Below are 17,478 nucleotides of genomic sequence, written 5' to 3'. Positions count from 1 at the left end.
TAATGAAACTGCTGTAAATAAATGCTTTAAATGCCTAACAAGGTTTATTACCTAAAGACAAACTTAGAATGCTTACTTTGAAAAAAATAAAAAAAAATGACTTGTCCTGGACAGAATTTGAGATTCAACAGAGACAACAAATCTGTCATATTTTTATGTATTTTTGATGTATTGCTCTGTTTTTAAATACACTTGGGGGAAAAAAACATCAAAGTTGTGTAAAATTATATTTTTAAGAAACGTGTGTTTTTCTTGCTTATTTTCCCTGAAAGCAATGATGCTGTCCGTCCACTAGAGGTCAGTGTTGTCAAACTTTTCTTTCTTGTTACGCTTTTGCCAGGAATCAAATTAGAGAAGCTGGACACCAGATGGGTTTCAGGGAATGCAAAGTCATTTTTTAATTGCACGCCCCCTCCAAAGACCTGAGTGTGATTCGCTTGATGGATTGTAGCATCTTTGTCTCACACACACACACACACACACACAACCTCTCTCTGAAGAGAAGCTGTCAACAGTCCCATTGTGTGGAGGGGACAAGGCCTGCATTCCTCGTGAAACAAAAGGCCCTTCAGTGGCAGAGCAAGCTGTGGCGCAGAGCCTCCATTCAGCTGGTGGGTGCCCACACGCGGTCCCCCCTCCGCCCACGCCCACGCCGCCACCGCCACCGCCACCGCCACCGCCACCGCTACTGTTGCGGCTGATAAACGCTGGCTGGATGGGGCCTCATCGAGCTGCTCCAATGGGCCTGGAAACAGCAGCACAAGTCTAAGTCTGTGCGTGGCTTCTCATTGCAGCAAGGACTCTTTAATGTGGGATCATTCTGTAAAAAGTACAGCATGCTGGTGATTGAAGCGCTTCAAAGGGGAAACAGAGAGCTGAAGATGACACTGAAAACCTGCAGTCTGACCGTATATCAGACCCAAGGGACGAGCATTGACCTTGAAACGACTCAATTTGTCCTGCTTTTTTTCTCATGCTACATTTGATTCTTGCATCTTGACATCTGTTCATTAATAAATCTGTCAGGCTCTCAAAAAGTCAGGAAGTCACTCAGCATCACCTACCGCTGTTCGTAAGAGTTTTCCCAGAAACTCTCCGGCCCATCTGGATAAAAAATACAGATCTTCGTCTGGGCTGCAAAATTGCAAATCTGAAATTGTTTCTGAGCATCCCAGTGGGACCGGAATCAAATTTCCAACTTACATCTATTCCAGTATTGCGTGCAGTGTGCTTTATTTGAATGCGGTTTGACTTTTTTTGTTTTTTAATCCAGATTACCCCATGCATTTGGATGCAGAGTAACCTTTTCCTGGACAGTGAAGGCGCTGACATCCTGTCACATGATCTCATGTGATGTGAAGACAGCAGTGTTCCTAATCCTTCACAGTCTCGTCCTGGAAAGCCCTCAAACCCGTCGTTCTCCTAACACATTGAGCGAGCGACAAAGAGGGGAGCCAGAAGTGGCGGCGTTCAGTGCCAGCGATTAGCTCTTGGATGGAGGAATGTGACCTTCTCTCTGTGTTAATGGACATTACTGCTGAATGGGGGCCTTTGTCGCTGTATTTGTGTTTGGACTCCACCTCTGCAAATGAATATTTGTGCGTTTTCATCCACAGTGAATACGCTGAGAGGGAGAGAGAGAGAGGGGGTGCCGCTAAACGACATGCTGGAGAGGCTTCAATTAACAGAAAAGTGTAAATAGTTGCACACTGGAACAACAGGCGACAAACAAGAGGCTCTGTTCTCTACTTTAGCTTGATGTTTCATTGATTAGCCCAAAAGTTCGACAACTGTCACACAGCCCAGCTTTTTCATCGTCATCACCTGCCACCGAAAGTGAAGGCAGACGATGCTGCTTTTGCCTGTGTGTGTGTGAATGTGTCTGTTAGCAAAATATCTCGTGAACCACTGGGCGAATTTTATTGCAACTTGCAGGAAGTAATCATTGGATTTACATCTGCAGCTCATTAACTTTTGAAACCAACCCAATTTAGGACGACCGGAAATGAACAGAAAGGAAATCTGTTGACAAAGAAAGTTTAAAAGATTTTCTTCAAGAAAGTCTGGCTTCTTATAAACAAAATAAATGAATAAATTAGACTTGACCTAACTTAAAATCGTCTGCAGGGGTTTAACACAACTTACCCAGAAGGTGTCTGGCACTAATTACTAGGTAAAGGTAACCAAGGGATAAGAAAAGGAGAAGGCGGAAGTCAAGTCTTTTGTGGACTTCAAAATAAAAGTTTGGATTTTTATATTCAGGACTGCTTGCATTATATTATATTCAGCTTTTATTCCTTTATTAAATAAGACATTTTTGTTAACATTAAATTGTAGTGTTTTTGTACATTTTAAATTCACCGATAATATGCCAATTGGTGAATAAATATGAGCCCAATTAATGTAAAAAAAAAAAGTTTACTATTTGAGAAGATAAATGTAGCAGAGATAAGACCTTCTATGGAGAGCCATTTTGGCCAAAATTAAATAAATTAAAAAATGGGTAAATAAATTAAAAAATGGGTAAAATAACTAAATAAATGAGTAAAATAAATTAAAAAAAAAGAGTAAAAAAAACATTATTATTTATTTTCATTTATCCCTTTATTCATTTTCCCAATTTTACTTTACCTATTTTTCATTAATCCAATTTTCATTAATCCCTTTATTCATTTTCCCAATTTAACTTTTCCTATTTTTCATTAATCCATTTTTCATTAACCCCTTTATTCATTTTCCCAATTTTACTTTACAAAGTAAAATTGGGAAAATGAATAAAGGGATTAATGAAAAATGGATTAATGAAAAATAGGTAAAGTTAAATTGGGAAAATGAATAAAGGGATAAATGAAAATAAATAAATGTTTTTTTACTCTTTTTTAATTTATTTTACTCATTTATTTAGTTATTTTACCCATTTTTAAATTTATTTACCCATTTTTTAATTTATTTAATTTTGGCCGAAATGGCTCTCCATATTTTTCTGGGTTTGCCTGCTCGTTTTAATTCATACTATGCTTTTATCTGCACTGGTTAAAATCTCGCAAAAGAAGAAAAATATAGTCAAAAATGGCTATATTTTATTAAAATTAAAGAAAAAATATTATTAATTCATTACACTTTATAAAGTGACAAATAATGTAAAAAAAAGTGGCTGCTAAATTCGAGTAAACATGATCACGGGCGTTCGGGCTTTTATTCTGAAATCCGTAACCGGACGTTGCACCTCCGTTCTGTCATTCTTGACGCCGGTGTCGCGTGCCGGCTGGCTTTAGGACCCTGCGGAGCGCCTGAACGAAAGCACATGGTTTGTACTCACAAGACAACAGTTTTTGTCAGTGTTTTTTTTCCTTTTCCTGGAGTTAATGTCATTCCCGAGGACGGCAGAGACAGCAGCGGTTTGTGTGTTTGTTTATGGGTGTTTTTTTTTTTTTTTCCCGACTTTTCCCTCCCCTCCCTCTTCTTCCAGGCGGCTCTGCGAGCTGGACACCCTTGAGTCCATGGGGGGCAGAAGCGCGCAGAGTTGAATCAGCTGTCATTGGGATATCCTGCAGGACCGCTCAGATACTTCATCAGATTTCAGGAAGTCACTTCATTATTATTATTTTATTTTATTTTTTTAAGGAGGAAAGGGGAGGCTCTTACGGGACTGTGACTGTACATATGATGCTGCAGTAGAGAGAAGCCGTCCACGCTTCAGCATCATGAGCCCAGAGAGTCTGAAGTTGGCTCTGGCAGCACTTCAGGCTTTAATTATCTCACTCTTGTGTGACAAGGTGCACCCTGCTGAAGGTAAGAGGTGAGGAGAGGTGATGCTTTTTTATTTCATCTCGTCTAACTGTAAGAATAATATAGGATAAAGCTTCCTCCTTCTTAAAATAAACCTGTCACTGATTATTCAAATTGCCTGCTGTGTGTTTATGCAGCTCTTTCATTCTGCCTACCTCTCATTCATGTCCCCTTTGGCTGTTTTGGATGTGTATTTAAAAAAAAAAACCTTTTCTGCAGATCTGTAACATATGTCCGGGCAGACTGATGCACTTCCTTGCTTCCTCTCAATATTTTCAGCAGATCAATGTGTGAGAAGCATATTTTCTTTGGCAATCCTGTGCCCGAGAGGAGAGGAGAGGAGAGGAGAGGCGGTGAAACGGATGGTTCTGAAACTCACTTTGGTAATCAATAATAGCACTTGAGGCTTTTTGGTTGCTGCGTAAAAATTCAGCTTGTTAAAGCACTTCAAGCATACTTCAGCCTTTCAATTAGTGATGAATACGAGGACCGCTCTGGCGGCAAACACAAGAATCTCATTGTTGGTTTTTGAAGGAGCAGCTTTTTCTAAACTGCTGGATGTGTCTGTAGCAAAGCTCGTGAGCTCATGGGGAAATGTTCAGATGTGAAGCTGTTTGTGTTTGCCTCGCTTTCTGATGTCAGCCCTTTTTGAACTGCAGAGCTCATGACACCAGCGCTCTTGTTCTCTCAAGGTGAGATGCAACAAGCGCAGGGTTTTTGTTTTGTTTTGTTTTGTTTGTTTTTTTTTTCAAATTTGACTTTTCTAGAGCCAGTTGAAAACGCCTAAACAGCCCAGCGGTCACGACGCTCCATGTGGAACCCTGGGAATTAATTACCAGCAAGGGCAAAAGTGTTAAACTGGCATTGAAGCAGGAGGAAGTCGTTCATTTATTCATCAACAGTTCATCGTCATCAGACATTCGCCTTGATGTGGGCCTCCTGTGGGGGTAGACTTGGCGAAAACAAGCCCGTTGTAGTAATAATTTGTCCTAACACAATTTATATACCTGCATCATGGTCATTGGAACTAATTGAGGTGAATGAAAAGAGGAAACGCTGAACGAATGCTTTTTGAACTCCATTAAATGTCAGCTACGGTTTTTATCGTCTTTTTATTATTCAGTTGTGGAAGACAAAAAGAAAAGAAAGGGCTTACAGAAAGTTTCTGAAGCCTCTCATGTTCCTAGAGTTTGTTGGACATAAATAAGAGCATACACAGATGCTCTAATTGAAAGAACAGTTCGGGTCTTTTGCTGTGGGATTTTGTGGAGAGATTATGAACAATTAATGTGTTATTTGTTGCAGATAAGTCCTCAGTTTGGAGAATTAGAGTTCAGTTCTGCTCCGACTGATGAGCTAACATCTAGTCTGAACAGGACCAGCGTTTACATCCCATCAGCTCCATATGATGCTGTTATTCCAGCCGAAATGTAAAACTGTTCCTGCCAGAAGTGCTACAGCCAGCTGCTGCTGTTATTTGCATGTAACCATATAGTTCTATGCAAATAATTGTGTAATTGCAAAATAGATGGCAGTGCAAACGTTTAGAAAACAGCACTGGCATGATCCACTGTAATAATTTTGAGTTTGGACCTGTTTTAAGATGGCAGCAGTCCATGTTCTAGTATATCACTGGGCCGTGAGCAGTTGGTGAATGACTCGGACGAGGGAGTCTCGAAACATTCGCGAGGGTTCTCAGTTTCCCTGGTTGAGCCTCTCCAACCTGTCTGAAGAGCTCTCGAGCTGAGTGGAAGCCGTCCTCTGACGGGAAAACGTCTGAGGCTGCGCTATTTCTTAAACCTGAAGTCATTCAAAGAGCGATCTACAAGTCACGAGGTAATAATTGTTCATAACCTTTACGCAGAACCTCGCTTCAGAAGTTCCGAACTACCACTTTAAAGCTTTACAGCTGATGTATGACGACGGGAAAACCAAGCCATTGGGTGTAGATGTTTAGTTGAAGACCAGCGAGACAAGCTTGCATCAAGACACACATCTGGGAAAATTCCAACAGCATTTAAAGAGTAGCCTCTATCATTCAGTAAACTCATACATTTGGAACCACAAACAGTCTTTAGAGGCCACTGCCCAGCCAAATTGAGTTATCTGTAAGAATGGGCTTGGCCAGACAGGTAACTGATAAGCTTGTGGTTGCTGTGAATGAAATCCAGAGTTTATTTCTGGAAATGGGAGAACCTTGCAGAAAGCCCATCAGTGCCAGTCAGGCCTTTACAGACAGAAGCCATTTCTCACTTTGAGGCATAAAACAGGCAGTCTGCCCAAAGGCCCCAAATGGATCTCAGACCACAAGAAGCAAATTTGTCTGATTGATGAAACGAAGGCTTAAACATTCAAACCGCAGCTACCAATAATGTTGGAGGACCACCACAATCCATACATGGTGACAGCAGCATCAAATGAAAGAAATACCTGCTCAGGCAGAGGGAAGGACGGAAGCAGATCTTTTTCAGTGGGAAAACATTGGCGAGACTTCAGAAAAACTCTCAAAGTCCTCTAGTGAGCCGACCCAAATTGGGACTTAAACCCAGTAGAGCATCATCAGTATTTCTCATCCAGCCTGGTTGAGTTTAAGCATTATTTGCAAAGAAGTTGGGCAAAAAACATCCAGGGAAACAGTGTTCAGAGGCTTGTAAGATGATTCCCCAAAAGACTTGATGCTAAGGACCCGAATGCTTTTATAAATACATTTTCTGTTCTTTTATTTTTCTTTAGATCTAGAGAATTTTTTCAAAAACTTGGGATTTTTATAGAAAACTGTTTGTAGACAAGTAAAAACCTGAAACAAATTCATTGCGGATGTGGAAAACTTGAAAGTGCCTGAAAACCTTTAAAAAGTTGCGAAGATGCAAACTTGATTTTAGTTGAAGGAAAACAATTACTGTCACTCTGACCTCATCATGAACCATAACAAACGTAAACCATTAGTACTCTCTTTTTATGCAGCACCACTTTGTCTTCAGCCTTTTGCATTTCATCCCGTCCAAGGCCTAAAAAAGGTGGAGCCGTTCGGCTCTGTGAAATGTCATGTTTGCATACATATTTCATAAAACCGCTCCTTGAGTTTTCTTGTCGGTTTTCCTCCCTGTCAGTCCTGTTTGTTTCCTAGCCGGAGATCACTCATGAATGATTTCCCCCTATGGTTGACGCACTCGGTGTCAGCCAGTATTTTCCGGCCAGCTGCAGTGTTTCAGCCAACATGACGGTCTCTGCCTCGGGCGTCGCACGCTGCTTGCCTGCTGCACCCTCAGAAAAAGGAAAGTTGAGCCGCCAATATATTTTTGGACTCCTGTAAAACATTCCTTTAGCCGGCAGTGTCCTTCCCCGAAGAGACATTATCACCGTGATGTGACTCATCTCAAGTCAAAGGCATTTAATATCTTTTCACTTTGAATGGATTCACATCTTCCAGATGACTTGTTCAGGATATTAAAAACCCAGGAGGTTGGTCGACGTGTGCTTGTGCATCAAGACAGATTGATCAACCAGTTGCTGCTCTGTGTGGGGATACTCGGATAGGAGAAGAGGAAATAGGTGGGCCGTGCTTATGTGGCGTGACTTTACATGCGCTGCTTTAATTCCTTCGAATCTCCTTTAGATGTGTTTGACCCACCCAACAAAGGTTTAAAACCTCAGCTGAAACCCGACGCCCAGACCGGGTCATAGTTTGGCTCCGGACACCTCATTCAGTTGCGTCACACATTTCTTGACAAATCTGTCTGGGTTCGAATAAGCACCACCCTACACGTGTTCTTCCAAATGCTGTTTTGTCATTTCCTTAAGTGCATGCATCAAGTATTCAAACACTTCTAGGTTTTATCACCTGCTTCCAAAAGGCAAAAGGTGGGTGATGATGTTTTTGACTTTGTCATTAACTATTGCAGTCAAAACATCTCATGAACCGCTGGATGGATTTTAATAAAACATCCAGAATGTAATCATTAGATGCACATCTATGGTTGATTATCTTTTAGAGTCAAGCACAAGCATGGCTGTAACAGTCAGTTGTACAGATATCGAGCTAAGATTTGGTGTGGTAGTAGCTGAAAGTCGTTCACAACACATGCTCCGAGCACTAACACATTGCGTGACACCTCGCAGTGTTGAACATTTAAGGTTGGACCAAAACGCCTAGAACTCATTCCTCAACATAAAATGATTTTAGTATAAAATTCTGGGATCAAAGTCTGCGATCGGTAAGGATTCTTTTAAGGAAATATAAGCACTTAATGATGATTAATGACTTACAGGGAATTCAGAAAAATTAGATTTGATGTTGGAATGTTTATTTGGCGTTGCAGTTGTGCAACAAACGGTTTTGTGTTGGTAGATGTTAAAAACGTACGGGGACTGTGTTTCTGCAAACACACGATAGAAAATGTCACTTTTTCCGCACACAAACATTTCTGCATACTGCAGTGGAACGAAAACAGGTGTAATTAGTATAATTCAGTGGGAATTGGCAGTTTAAACACTTCATCCACTCTTCTGAATGCTGGTTTAATTGAGCTGCTTTGTTTTGACACCTAAAGTTTAAACACACCTTGTTGTGAAGCAGTGGACGCCGTAGGTGTTTGCTTTATGAAGAATGATGTGAGCAGCGTGGATCTAATAAATGACATCATAGTTCACAGATGTGGACTGTACACACAGAATCAGAGGCTTTGACACATGGCTGCAATTACCCTTTTATTTCCATGCTACATCCTCCTAGATACATGCTGATAACAGCTGAAAGACAAACCATACAAACCTCGCTCCTAAATCAACTTTATAAACAACTATATGCAGTCTATATACTCTAGGCAGCTGCCACACTGCAAAAAGTTGAATTTCTGTCACTTTTAGAGTTTTAGCATGTTATATCTTCCATCATAAGGTTGTTTCAGTTGCATTGATGACGGGAGCCACAACCATAAAAAACTATAAATATTCTGTTATTGATCAGTTTTCTTTTATATATATCCCGGTCTTGCATTGTTTATCTCTGGCTTGATAATGCTCTTATAAAAAAAAAAGAAGTGCAGTTATTCTCTTTCTGTTTTAATCCAAGCTTCTTTGTTGCACATCTACAATCTGGAGCAGTTAAACAATCATAAAGAAACACACAGAAAAGGCCACAGACAACATTTCTTTGTTTTTTCCACCGTATACAGGCCAATGAAGCGCTTAAAGGGGATTATATATAAAAATGTAGTGATTACTACAATTTATATTCATTACAAATTAGTTTTATCAGCCAAGTGTGTTGATGTGCACAAGGAATTTGTTATTAAACTACAGTTTTTGGTCTTAGCATGATCGAGTTGCGACATCAACGAAGCAGAGTTTCTGTTTGTAGCCAAGCTACACTCACTGCAGTTCTCAGCTCAAACAGTAGGTTTAAAAAAATAAACGGCAAGAATGGCACCAGAAGAAGCCATGCAGGAAATTAAAATTTCATGTACAACAATACTATTTGGTTTCAACTTTTCTAAGCAGTCTTTCAAGTTTCTGTAAAATTTGCAATTAGTGTCAGTTTTCTCACATAGGGCCATTTGAGAGTCTGACAATGGCAAGGATAAACTTCATATTAGCATATATCCACAGCTGTTCAAGTGCTATAGAAGTACTAAATGGAATATAAAATATAACCAATCTAAAAATCCCTGAAATCAGTTTATTTTGTGAAAGGAACCTCATGTAGTGTCAGAAAACATGTCCCATTTTGAGTAGATTTCACGAACCTGTAGTTTTTATCTGCCACCGAACTTTGAAACAGCATGTCGTGCCTCAGTTTCAGGTAATTTCATTTTCCTGCCTCGCATTCGGCTTTTGCAAAAATTTTCTCCCTTTCGCTGCAATCTGTTTCCTAATGGGCTCACGCGTTAACGCGAGCAAGACAGGTCGCCACCTACCTGCTTGAATCTCGAACAAATTGGCCCCAACGAAGGCCTCGCTGCCATCAGTTGCTTTGTCTGCGGCTGCCAGAGGCTCGTTTCAAAAGGCGAACCTGTGATGTATTTTTAAGTGAAGCAGAGCAAGCAGAACATCGGCAGCTTCAAAAAAAAAAAAAAAAAAGTTTCCAGTGCAGCCTTGACCAATTTATCCTCGTTAAAAGTTTGGGTTGGTTCTAAACACAGACTAAAAACAAGGAGTTTCTGCTTAGATTCAAATTTTAAGAATTTAAGCTCATAAGGTTGAACTTGTTCTGGCCAGTTGTCAAAAAAAGAATAGTTTTTAAATTACAATGAGCCATAAATGGTCTTGCGATGTAAGCAATGTTACTTTCACTTTTCAGCAATTTTATGCCAATTAATGAGGCTGAACAGATAAATCTTTTATTGGCAATTAGCAATCCTTAATTGATTTTTAAGCTTAATGGCATTAATTATGTCAAGACCATCAATCCCGTGTCCTAAAGTCAACATGACAAACAAACAAATGTATGTTGAGTTGTTGTAAGCATCTGAGGCGCGTCGAGCACGGACCTACCACAGAACTGGATCCGTGCACATAAATTAAGCCTTTTTTCCTTCTAAGCACGCTTTTTCGAAAATGGCAATTATGTTGTCTTTGTCACCTCTTTTCATGGACTAAGTTGTCACCTTAATAACTAAGAAAATAACGGTGAAACTGACCGAGTTTGTCTATTCCATGTGGTGCTTGTGCAGAAATTATTCGAACAAAGACGTGGGAGCAAATTGGCTGGAGACAGAATGTCTTGCTGGAAGCTTTTGGACTACTTTTCTCATCAGCCTTCAAGGCACTGGGGCTTTTAAAGTCGGATTTGGGGCCTATTAAATAAAATTTAAAATGGAGAGTAATACAATTCAAAGCAACAAAACTGATAAGTGTCTAAAATTTTGGTTTAATTTTTAAAGAGGACCTAATTGATTACTAAAAAGAACCGAGTCAGTTTCTGCAATCAGTCTGCACTGTTTTAATCGTGGAGCTGTGTGGTTTAATGGAGGGGCTTTCAGTGAGCAGCAGCCATATGCTCTCCATGACGGAGAGTTCCAATGAGCTGTAAATGAACTCCATCTGAGGAGCCTTATAATGAGCTTTCATACAGCTCTGCTCCGGAGGCTCCCTGACTCTGACCTTCGTCGGTACAGTAAGGGACGCAGGGTTCATGGCAGGCAGCAACCACAAGCTGTGAGGGGGGAGATGGCGAAATGGTGTCAGCCGGGAGCACAATGCTACCAGTTTCCCAGACGGCGTTAATCTCCTGCTGAGCAAGGGGGAACTTTACAGCAGGACCATCTATTTCCTACAGAGTAATTATGTTCTCTATAGCCACACAAAAGAGCTATTTACCAGTAGAGGGAGCTCAGCATTAAACAGTTTAATTACAACCTAAATATGCTCCCAAAAAGATGCCCACCAATAAATACCACCATAAACAGCTCTTATTATTGTGGGTTGTTTTTTCTCGTTTTCTTTTTTTTTGGACACACTGCTACCTTATTAGATTTAACCTGCAGGTTTCTGTGCTTCCTAATGTAATCCCTGGGGTGTTTATACATTGCTACCCTGCTGGGTAAGAAATATTTTATGTTGTAGATTCAAAATTATCAGGCACTTTTCATTCAAAGATAGCCATTTTTCCCTACCTGAGCTGTAGCAAGTCAATAAAATGGTGGTAAAATAAAAAATATATATATATCTGAGAAAGGAGAAGTGGCTCCTTATATTTCAGGCTTTGGAACAATTTCTCCTAAATCGGTAAATTAAACAGTTCAGTGATTATTACAATTGTTATGGTTTTTATATGAATTGAAAAGGTATTTTATTGAGTAGTCATTTGGATATGCTCCACTGACCAAAACAACTGATATGAGAAGCATTTTTTTTGGCTTTTCACTAAATAAATAGGAATGGATTAATACAAAAAACTAAATAGGGCAGTAAATAACAACACTATTTGAACTGTTTACAGGCAAGTAGCTAGAAGAAAGAAAGACAAGGCCATAAAAGTTCTGTCTTTTCTCTTCGAGGTCATTTTTGATTGAATGTCTGCTTGATGGCTCTTTTCATTGCGTAATTTATCATTATGTTCCCAATCACCATTCTGTTTGAATTAACATCATTTGCCTGCTCTGATTAGGGCTAAATTGAGTTCGTAATACGCCTGTCAATTGACCATTAATATATGAACAATAGCCACAAACATTAGCCAAGTTTTCCCTCCACATGAGCTGATGTTTAAAGTAAATTTTGGCTTAGAAGCTTTGCTGGATCCCATCCCATATCTGCTCAGTCCACTGATTAAAGACTGCAGACACATACCCTTAATGCAGAAAAGGTGATTGTTTTGTCAGATCTGCTTCATAAAGAACACTTTTCCATATGGAACCAAGGAGACTCTATTTTTTTTTCCTTTGCGCTTTTTACCATAGTTCATCTTGAAGCTGTCCAATTTAAATTCATTACTCATCTCTGATGAACCCCATGTGGACAGTATGTCTGTTTTTTTTTCTAGTGGTTTGATATTCAGGTCTTTTTAGGTTAAAGCTCCAGATCAACTTTTACTCACTTACAAGCCCTCCAGGCCTCATCAAGTCTGCAGATGAAAAGAACAGCATTATTACATGGTTGCCCATCAAGGACAGAGTCGTGGTTGGTTCCAGGGGGAAAAAAAGACCTTGGGGTTCAATTATGCCAAGAAGTTGTTTTGTTTTGGTGAAAAATATTAAGAGAAAAAGAAAAGAATTGGATTTGGTAGAAAAAGGCTGAATGTTTTAAGATCTGCAAAGAAATTAGGGAGGTGATCTATTATTGTTTGAGACCATTGGCTAATTGGCTCTGAAGCGTTTATTTAGGAACAGTCGTGAAAAATAGTTTATCATAAAAAATACTTTTAGAAAACTTTAATTCTCCCCATTAGATGCAAATAGTTTTCCCGGCAAAACAGTTCCAACCTAGCTAGTTAGCCCACGACATGAGATGCTCCAAGTTCATTCTGTGAATGGCAAAAGTTGCAATACACTGCATGTAAGATCCTCTACAAAACAAGTCAAGTTCGGTCTCCACTACAAGCTCAAAAGATCCCGGACGAGCCCCCAATTTTTAGGACCTGGCTCAGATAGCTGCAACAAAAGGGCGAAGCTCAATATGAAAAATACTGGTGGAGGAGACCAGAGACCGAAGTTAGACTTAAGGCAAGATTTAAGTAAGCACAGGACTTATAAGGGCTCCAGGTTTTCTACAAAACATCAATAACATGCTGCCAAACAAATATAGATCAATACTCTAAACTTTCACAAGGGAACCCACAGTGGCAAAACCATAGACAACTCTACATGGATGCTGAGGTTAAAACTGGGCAAAATATGACTAAAAATGAAATATACCTATTATAAATATGATGTTTCAACTATTTTTACTTGCATTTTAAAATGCATGTCTAAGAATTTCAGTTTTTACCAAGGTTTTAATTCATTTGAACAAAAATGCATCATCTCTTATCATACCCCTCTATTACCCCGTTGACTGGGACCTGGCTGTAATGTCATATTCAGTGAAACTTAAAAGCATAAAAATTGTCATATTTATAGAGCAAATGTTTTATTGCACTAGCTTCACCGAGTCAGCTGAGTACTGCATTACTACGCTGTAAAATAAAATAATGGTTTTACATATAAAAAGTAGATAACAGGTGTCATTTTTCCCCTAACAATGCCCCAAAGTGAAACCCCACCTATTGCTTTACAGTCAGAACTGGATCATGTTTCTTTCACCTACAAGCAAATACACACATTCAGTCCTCGGGTCCACACACACACACAGAGTCATACAGTCCTCCTACCTTGCATTGACTTTATTGAGGCCATATAAATTGAACAAGCTCACCTTGTACACTGGAGCATAAAGGGAGGTGATTATGGCTAGAACTCTGCTGTATTAAGACCTCTGTTTACACTCTCCTTTATTGAACATATAAATAAAGCTCGGCGTTCTGGTGCCACTTTTACCACTCCCTTAATGCTCCCAGTTGCTCTTATAACATTCTAGTAACAAAAGCCATTTTACACGCTTGCACATACAGTCCTCCAGCTATACCGAATGTCTCCGCTGAGCATGTGGAAAAGAAATGAGCTTGAAACAGTTTCCACTAATATTATTCCATTTACAAGCAGGAATTGAGCCTCACAGCGTACCGCATTAACAAAATAGTTATTCACTTGCAGGCTTTGAAGTAAAGAACCCAAACGCCGCCCGGTTGTGAATCTCATCATCAGAGTTTATTGAAAAAGGGCTGTGGCCGTTCCATCCATGTAAACGTTTGCCTCATAAATCAGCTCGACCACAACGTGGACCTGACCTTTCTCTGTCAAAAAATGTGTTTTTCCTCTCAACATTTGTTTACCCATTTGTACTTTTCTCATAGCTTGTCGCGCGCTCCCTTACTCAGCATGGCCGCCTCCCTCAGATGGTGTGGTTTTCTGGGACTAATGAGGCGAGAACGCAGCTCCCGTTGGTGTGTGCGTGATGCCGTCCCCGTCCTCACTGGAGCCTGCTTCTCGTCATCAGGCTGGAGCTGGGTGAGGACTGCTGAGCTGGTCACCCCTTGCTCGCCGCTATCAGCCCAAATTGCTTTATGATGAACTCCACAGTGGTGGTTTCCTCACGAGGATAAGCAGAGCAAAGCTCAGCTGGGGAGCTGTTGTGCCTGACCTCGGTTATTAATGCTGGATTATAAGCAGACTCAGCAATTTAGCTGGATGACTCATGCAAATGAAGACACAAGCAATGTGAGCCTGGAGGAACCGTCAGTCTGCTAGCAATAATCTACAATGACTGTTTTCCCTTGGGTGGACTTTTATGTTTATATGCACTGAAAACATGTCTAAGATGGAGTAAAGTTTAAAAAGTGGCATTAATTATACTCATAAAATAACTTCACAAATCAGCTGACTTCACCCTCAAACTTAATTTGTTTCCCTGCTGTTTGGGAACGCTTGACGGAACATCTCTAGGAAAACATTTGATTTGGGATGTTTGCAGTGAAACAAATGGCACTAAAAACCCCTGGTGTTCTACTGAGACGCCCTTGCAACAACAACAACAAAAAAACTTCCCGCTGCAGGAAGCTGATTACTCCAGAAACCCTGTCTGCAGCGTACCCTCTCCAGAAGCTCACCACTGTGTCTGCTCATGATTTGTACAATTTAGAGAGCTTCCGCTCCAGTTAAGAGTTTGCATTGGGTCGCGGCTGCTTACAGCTTCCTATTCTATAGTTGCTTGGGGATGGATTTGGGAGTGAATATACTCATAAATGAGCGACACAGCCGAGCTCAGTGTATTGTAGCCATTCAAATGCTCAGTTAACACCCTGTCAGAACAGTAAGAGAGGAGATAAAAGCGTGCTGGGGAACAATGCCCTACAGCTATGTCTAATCCCAACGCTGCATCCTGGAAACAACCCCAGTGTTTGAAGATATCACAGCAGCAACCTCCTTTTTTTTTTTTTTTTTGCTAAAAACTTTCCGTTCCTCAACTATGGAGATGCGTGCAGCTTGCGTGACAATCTGCTGGTTATGGTTTTGAGCAGTTATGAGTGAATGAGGGCCCGCCCACTTTTTCCTTGGCGCAGCGCTGATTTATTTGAAGACGTTTCGATCCAAAGTGGATCTTTCTTCAGGTCAAACAGTTTGTCAATCGTGAACACGCCCATAAAAGCTCTCCTAATGAGGTGGCAAGCATCAGGTGGAGCAAAGTGTTGATCGAATTCTAAAATACAAACTACATCTGAAAACGTCATTATTTACAAGAATCACATCATGTGAGGAAACACACCAAATATGAGCAAAGATACACACTCACCAGCCACTTTCTTTGGAACAACTTGCTAATACTGGGTTTGACTCGCTGTTGCCTTCAGAAGTGCTTTAATTATTCATGTCATCGATTCAACAAGTTGTTGGAAACATTCCTCAGAGATTTTGGTCCATATTGACATGATAGCATCATGCTGTTGCTGCAGATTTGTCAGTTGCACATTCATGATGTGAGTCTCCCGTTCCACCACATCCAAAAAGTGGTCGACTGGATTGAAATCTGATGCCCGTGGAGGCCGCTGGATATTCAGTGAATGCACCGGATCAGAGCTCAGAATGTGATCGTTTGTTTTATTATTTTCTCTAAATCTTGTCCCAGAGCTGATGGACTTTGATCTTCTTGAAGTCGTTCTTTTTGTCACGATACAGTCTTCCAAATCTATCTGTGCTCCTTTTATCCAACAACGATTGTACCCGCTGTTTTGGAATCTGTATTTTAGAACATCATCCTGTTTTTCATAGTCACTTTGTTTTGTACAACGTCTCCTAATGAGACAAAATTGTCCAATAGGTACTCAGAGGTACTTCAGAGGTACTACAGAGATACTACTGAAATACTGCAGAGGTACTACAGAGGTACTACAGAGATACTACTGAAATACTGCAGAGGTACTACAGAGGTACTTCAGAGGTACTCATTGCAAAGTCACGAAGACTGATCAAATTTTTTTAAATAAATTGCGCAATATTTTCCTCATTTGGATGGTTAATGTGTCCTTAAATTAAAAAGTTGCAAGAGAATTTGTGACCGTATACCAGCTTCCATATGTGTTTGTTTATCTACAGAAAGAGCAGAAGTGACTGAAAATAGGTCAACAATGACAACGCCCACTGAAGAGCCGTATGGGAGTAAGAAATCAGACAATTAATGTTCAAATGTTAAACTTACTAATCTAGCAGGAGTTTCACAACAGCTGTGTGTGCTTGAATGCTGAACTCTGTATTTACAGCTTGTTCCCCAATATTTATTCCTGGCAGTTGTCTTACTCCTTCTTTTTTCTTTTGAATCTAGCAGCACATTCACTTTTATATTTCAACCTCAACGTCTTTTTTTAAAGTTCTACGCTTGTTCGATTCTGCCATATTTGTTTCCCCACACAGACCACAGCCAGCCTAATGTAGGTCAATCACGTGACTCGAGCCTTTACTTGTTTTTTTGGAAGATTCTATCGAGTTCTTCATTTTCATGGAGTGAGGACCTGCATTTCAGAATAGCATGTCAATATGTTTGGAAAACTACTGGAGTAAACTCTTTCAAACTGCGCCATAGTTCAGGATAACTATTTTTCATGTCTGATTTCATACTTTGCAATGAGTACCTTTAAATGCAGGGAATGTCCATGCAAAAAAAAAAAAAAGAGCTTTTGTCAGTTTATAAAGATGTCCAAAACACTGATCTGGACATCCTCTCCTCATTTGACACAACAGTTCCTATTCCCTGATGTTTCAGAGTACTATTTAATGGTGTTGTTCTCCCGTCTTATGGCTGAGAGGAGAGGCCCCATTATACTGATGGCCTCTTAAAAGGAGGTGGACATTTGCCCAGCGTGTCAGCATAGATAATTGTTAGGCAAGACAAAACAAATACATTCAAAAAGCATTGCTTGTGGGCTGTGAGATATTAAAGCCACGACACATAAAAACAGTGTAATTGTGTATAAGTGACACACGAGGCAGCTGAACTGTCAGGTTGTGTTCTGATGTTATTAATTAACACAGCGCGTGGGATTAATGGCAAGGAGGAATTATTTATAAGTGTTGTTTAAAATGCACCCCCCCCCTCCCTTTTTTTTGTGAACTTTTGTTTGCAATTGCTGAGGAAAATTTGGCACGGCGAACTCGCTGAAAA

General features: G+C 40.2%; 1 protein-coding gene across 2 annotated transcripts in view; it reads left to right on the top strand.

Annotated features, from left to right (window-relative positions):
- The first annotated feature begins 3,356 nt into the window (after positions 1-3,356).
- LOC108246095 (disintegrin and metalloproteinase domain-containing protein 12-like) overlaps positions 3,357-17,478 on the top strand; it is an 85,036-nt gene continuing 70,914 nt past the window's right edge. Inside the window, exon 1 of one of the 2 annotated variants that reach the window (XM_037981011.1) lies at positions 3,357-3,792. In XM_037981011.1, the coding sequence (XP_037836939.1) occupies positions 3,705-3,792 (88 nt within the window). In that variant the 5' untranslated portion in view covers positions 3,357-3,704. The remainder of the gene's footprint in view (positions 3,793-17,478) is intronic. The other variant, XM_025002256.2, reaches the window with a different exon arrangement.

The sequence above is a fragment of the Kryptolebias marmoratus genome, linkage group LG17 (assembly GCF_001649575.2).
Source record: "Kryptolebias marmoratus isolate JLee-2015 linkage group LG17, ASM164957v2, whole genome shotgun sequence".
NCBI classification, from domain to species: Eukaryota; Metazoa; Chordata; class Actinopteri; order Cyprinodontiformes; family Rivulidae; genus Kryptolebias; species Kryptolebias marmoratus.
Note: the sequence above shows the minus strand (reverse complement) of the source record. Positions and strands in the feature narration are given on the sequence as shown.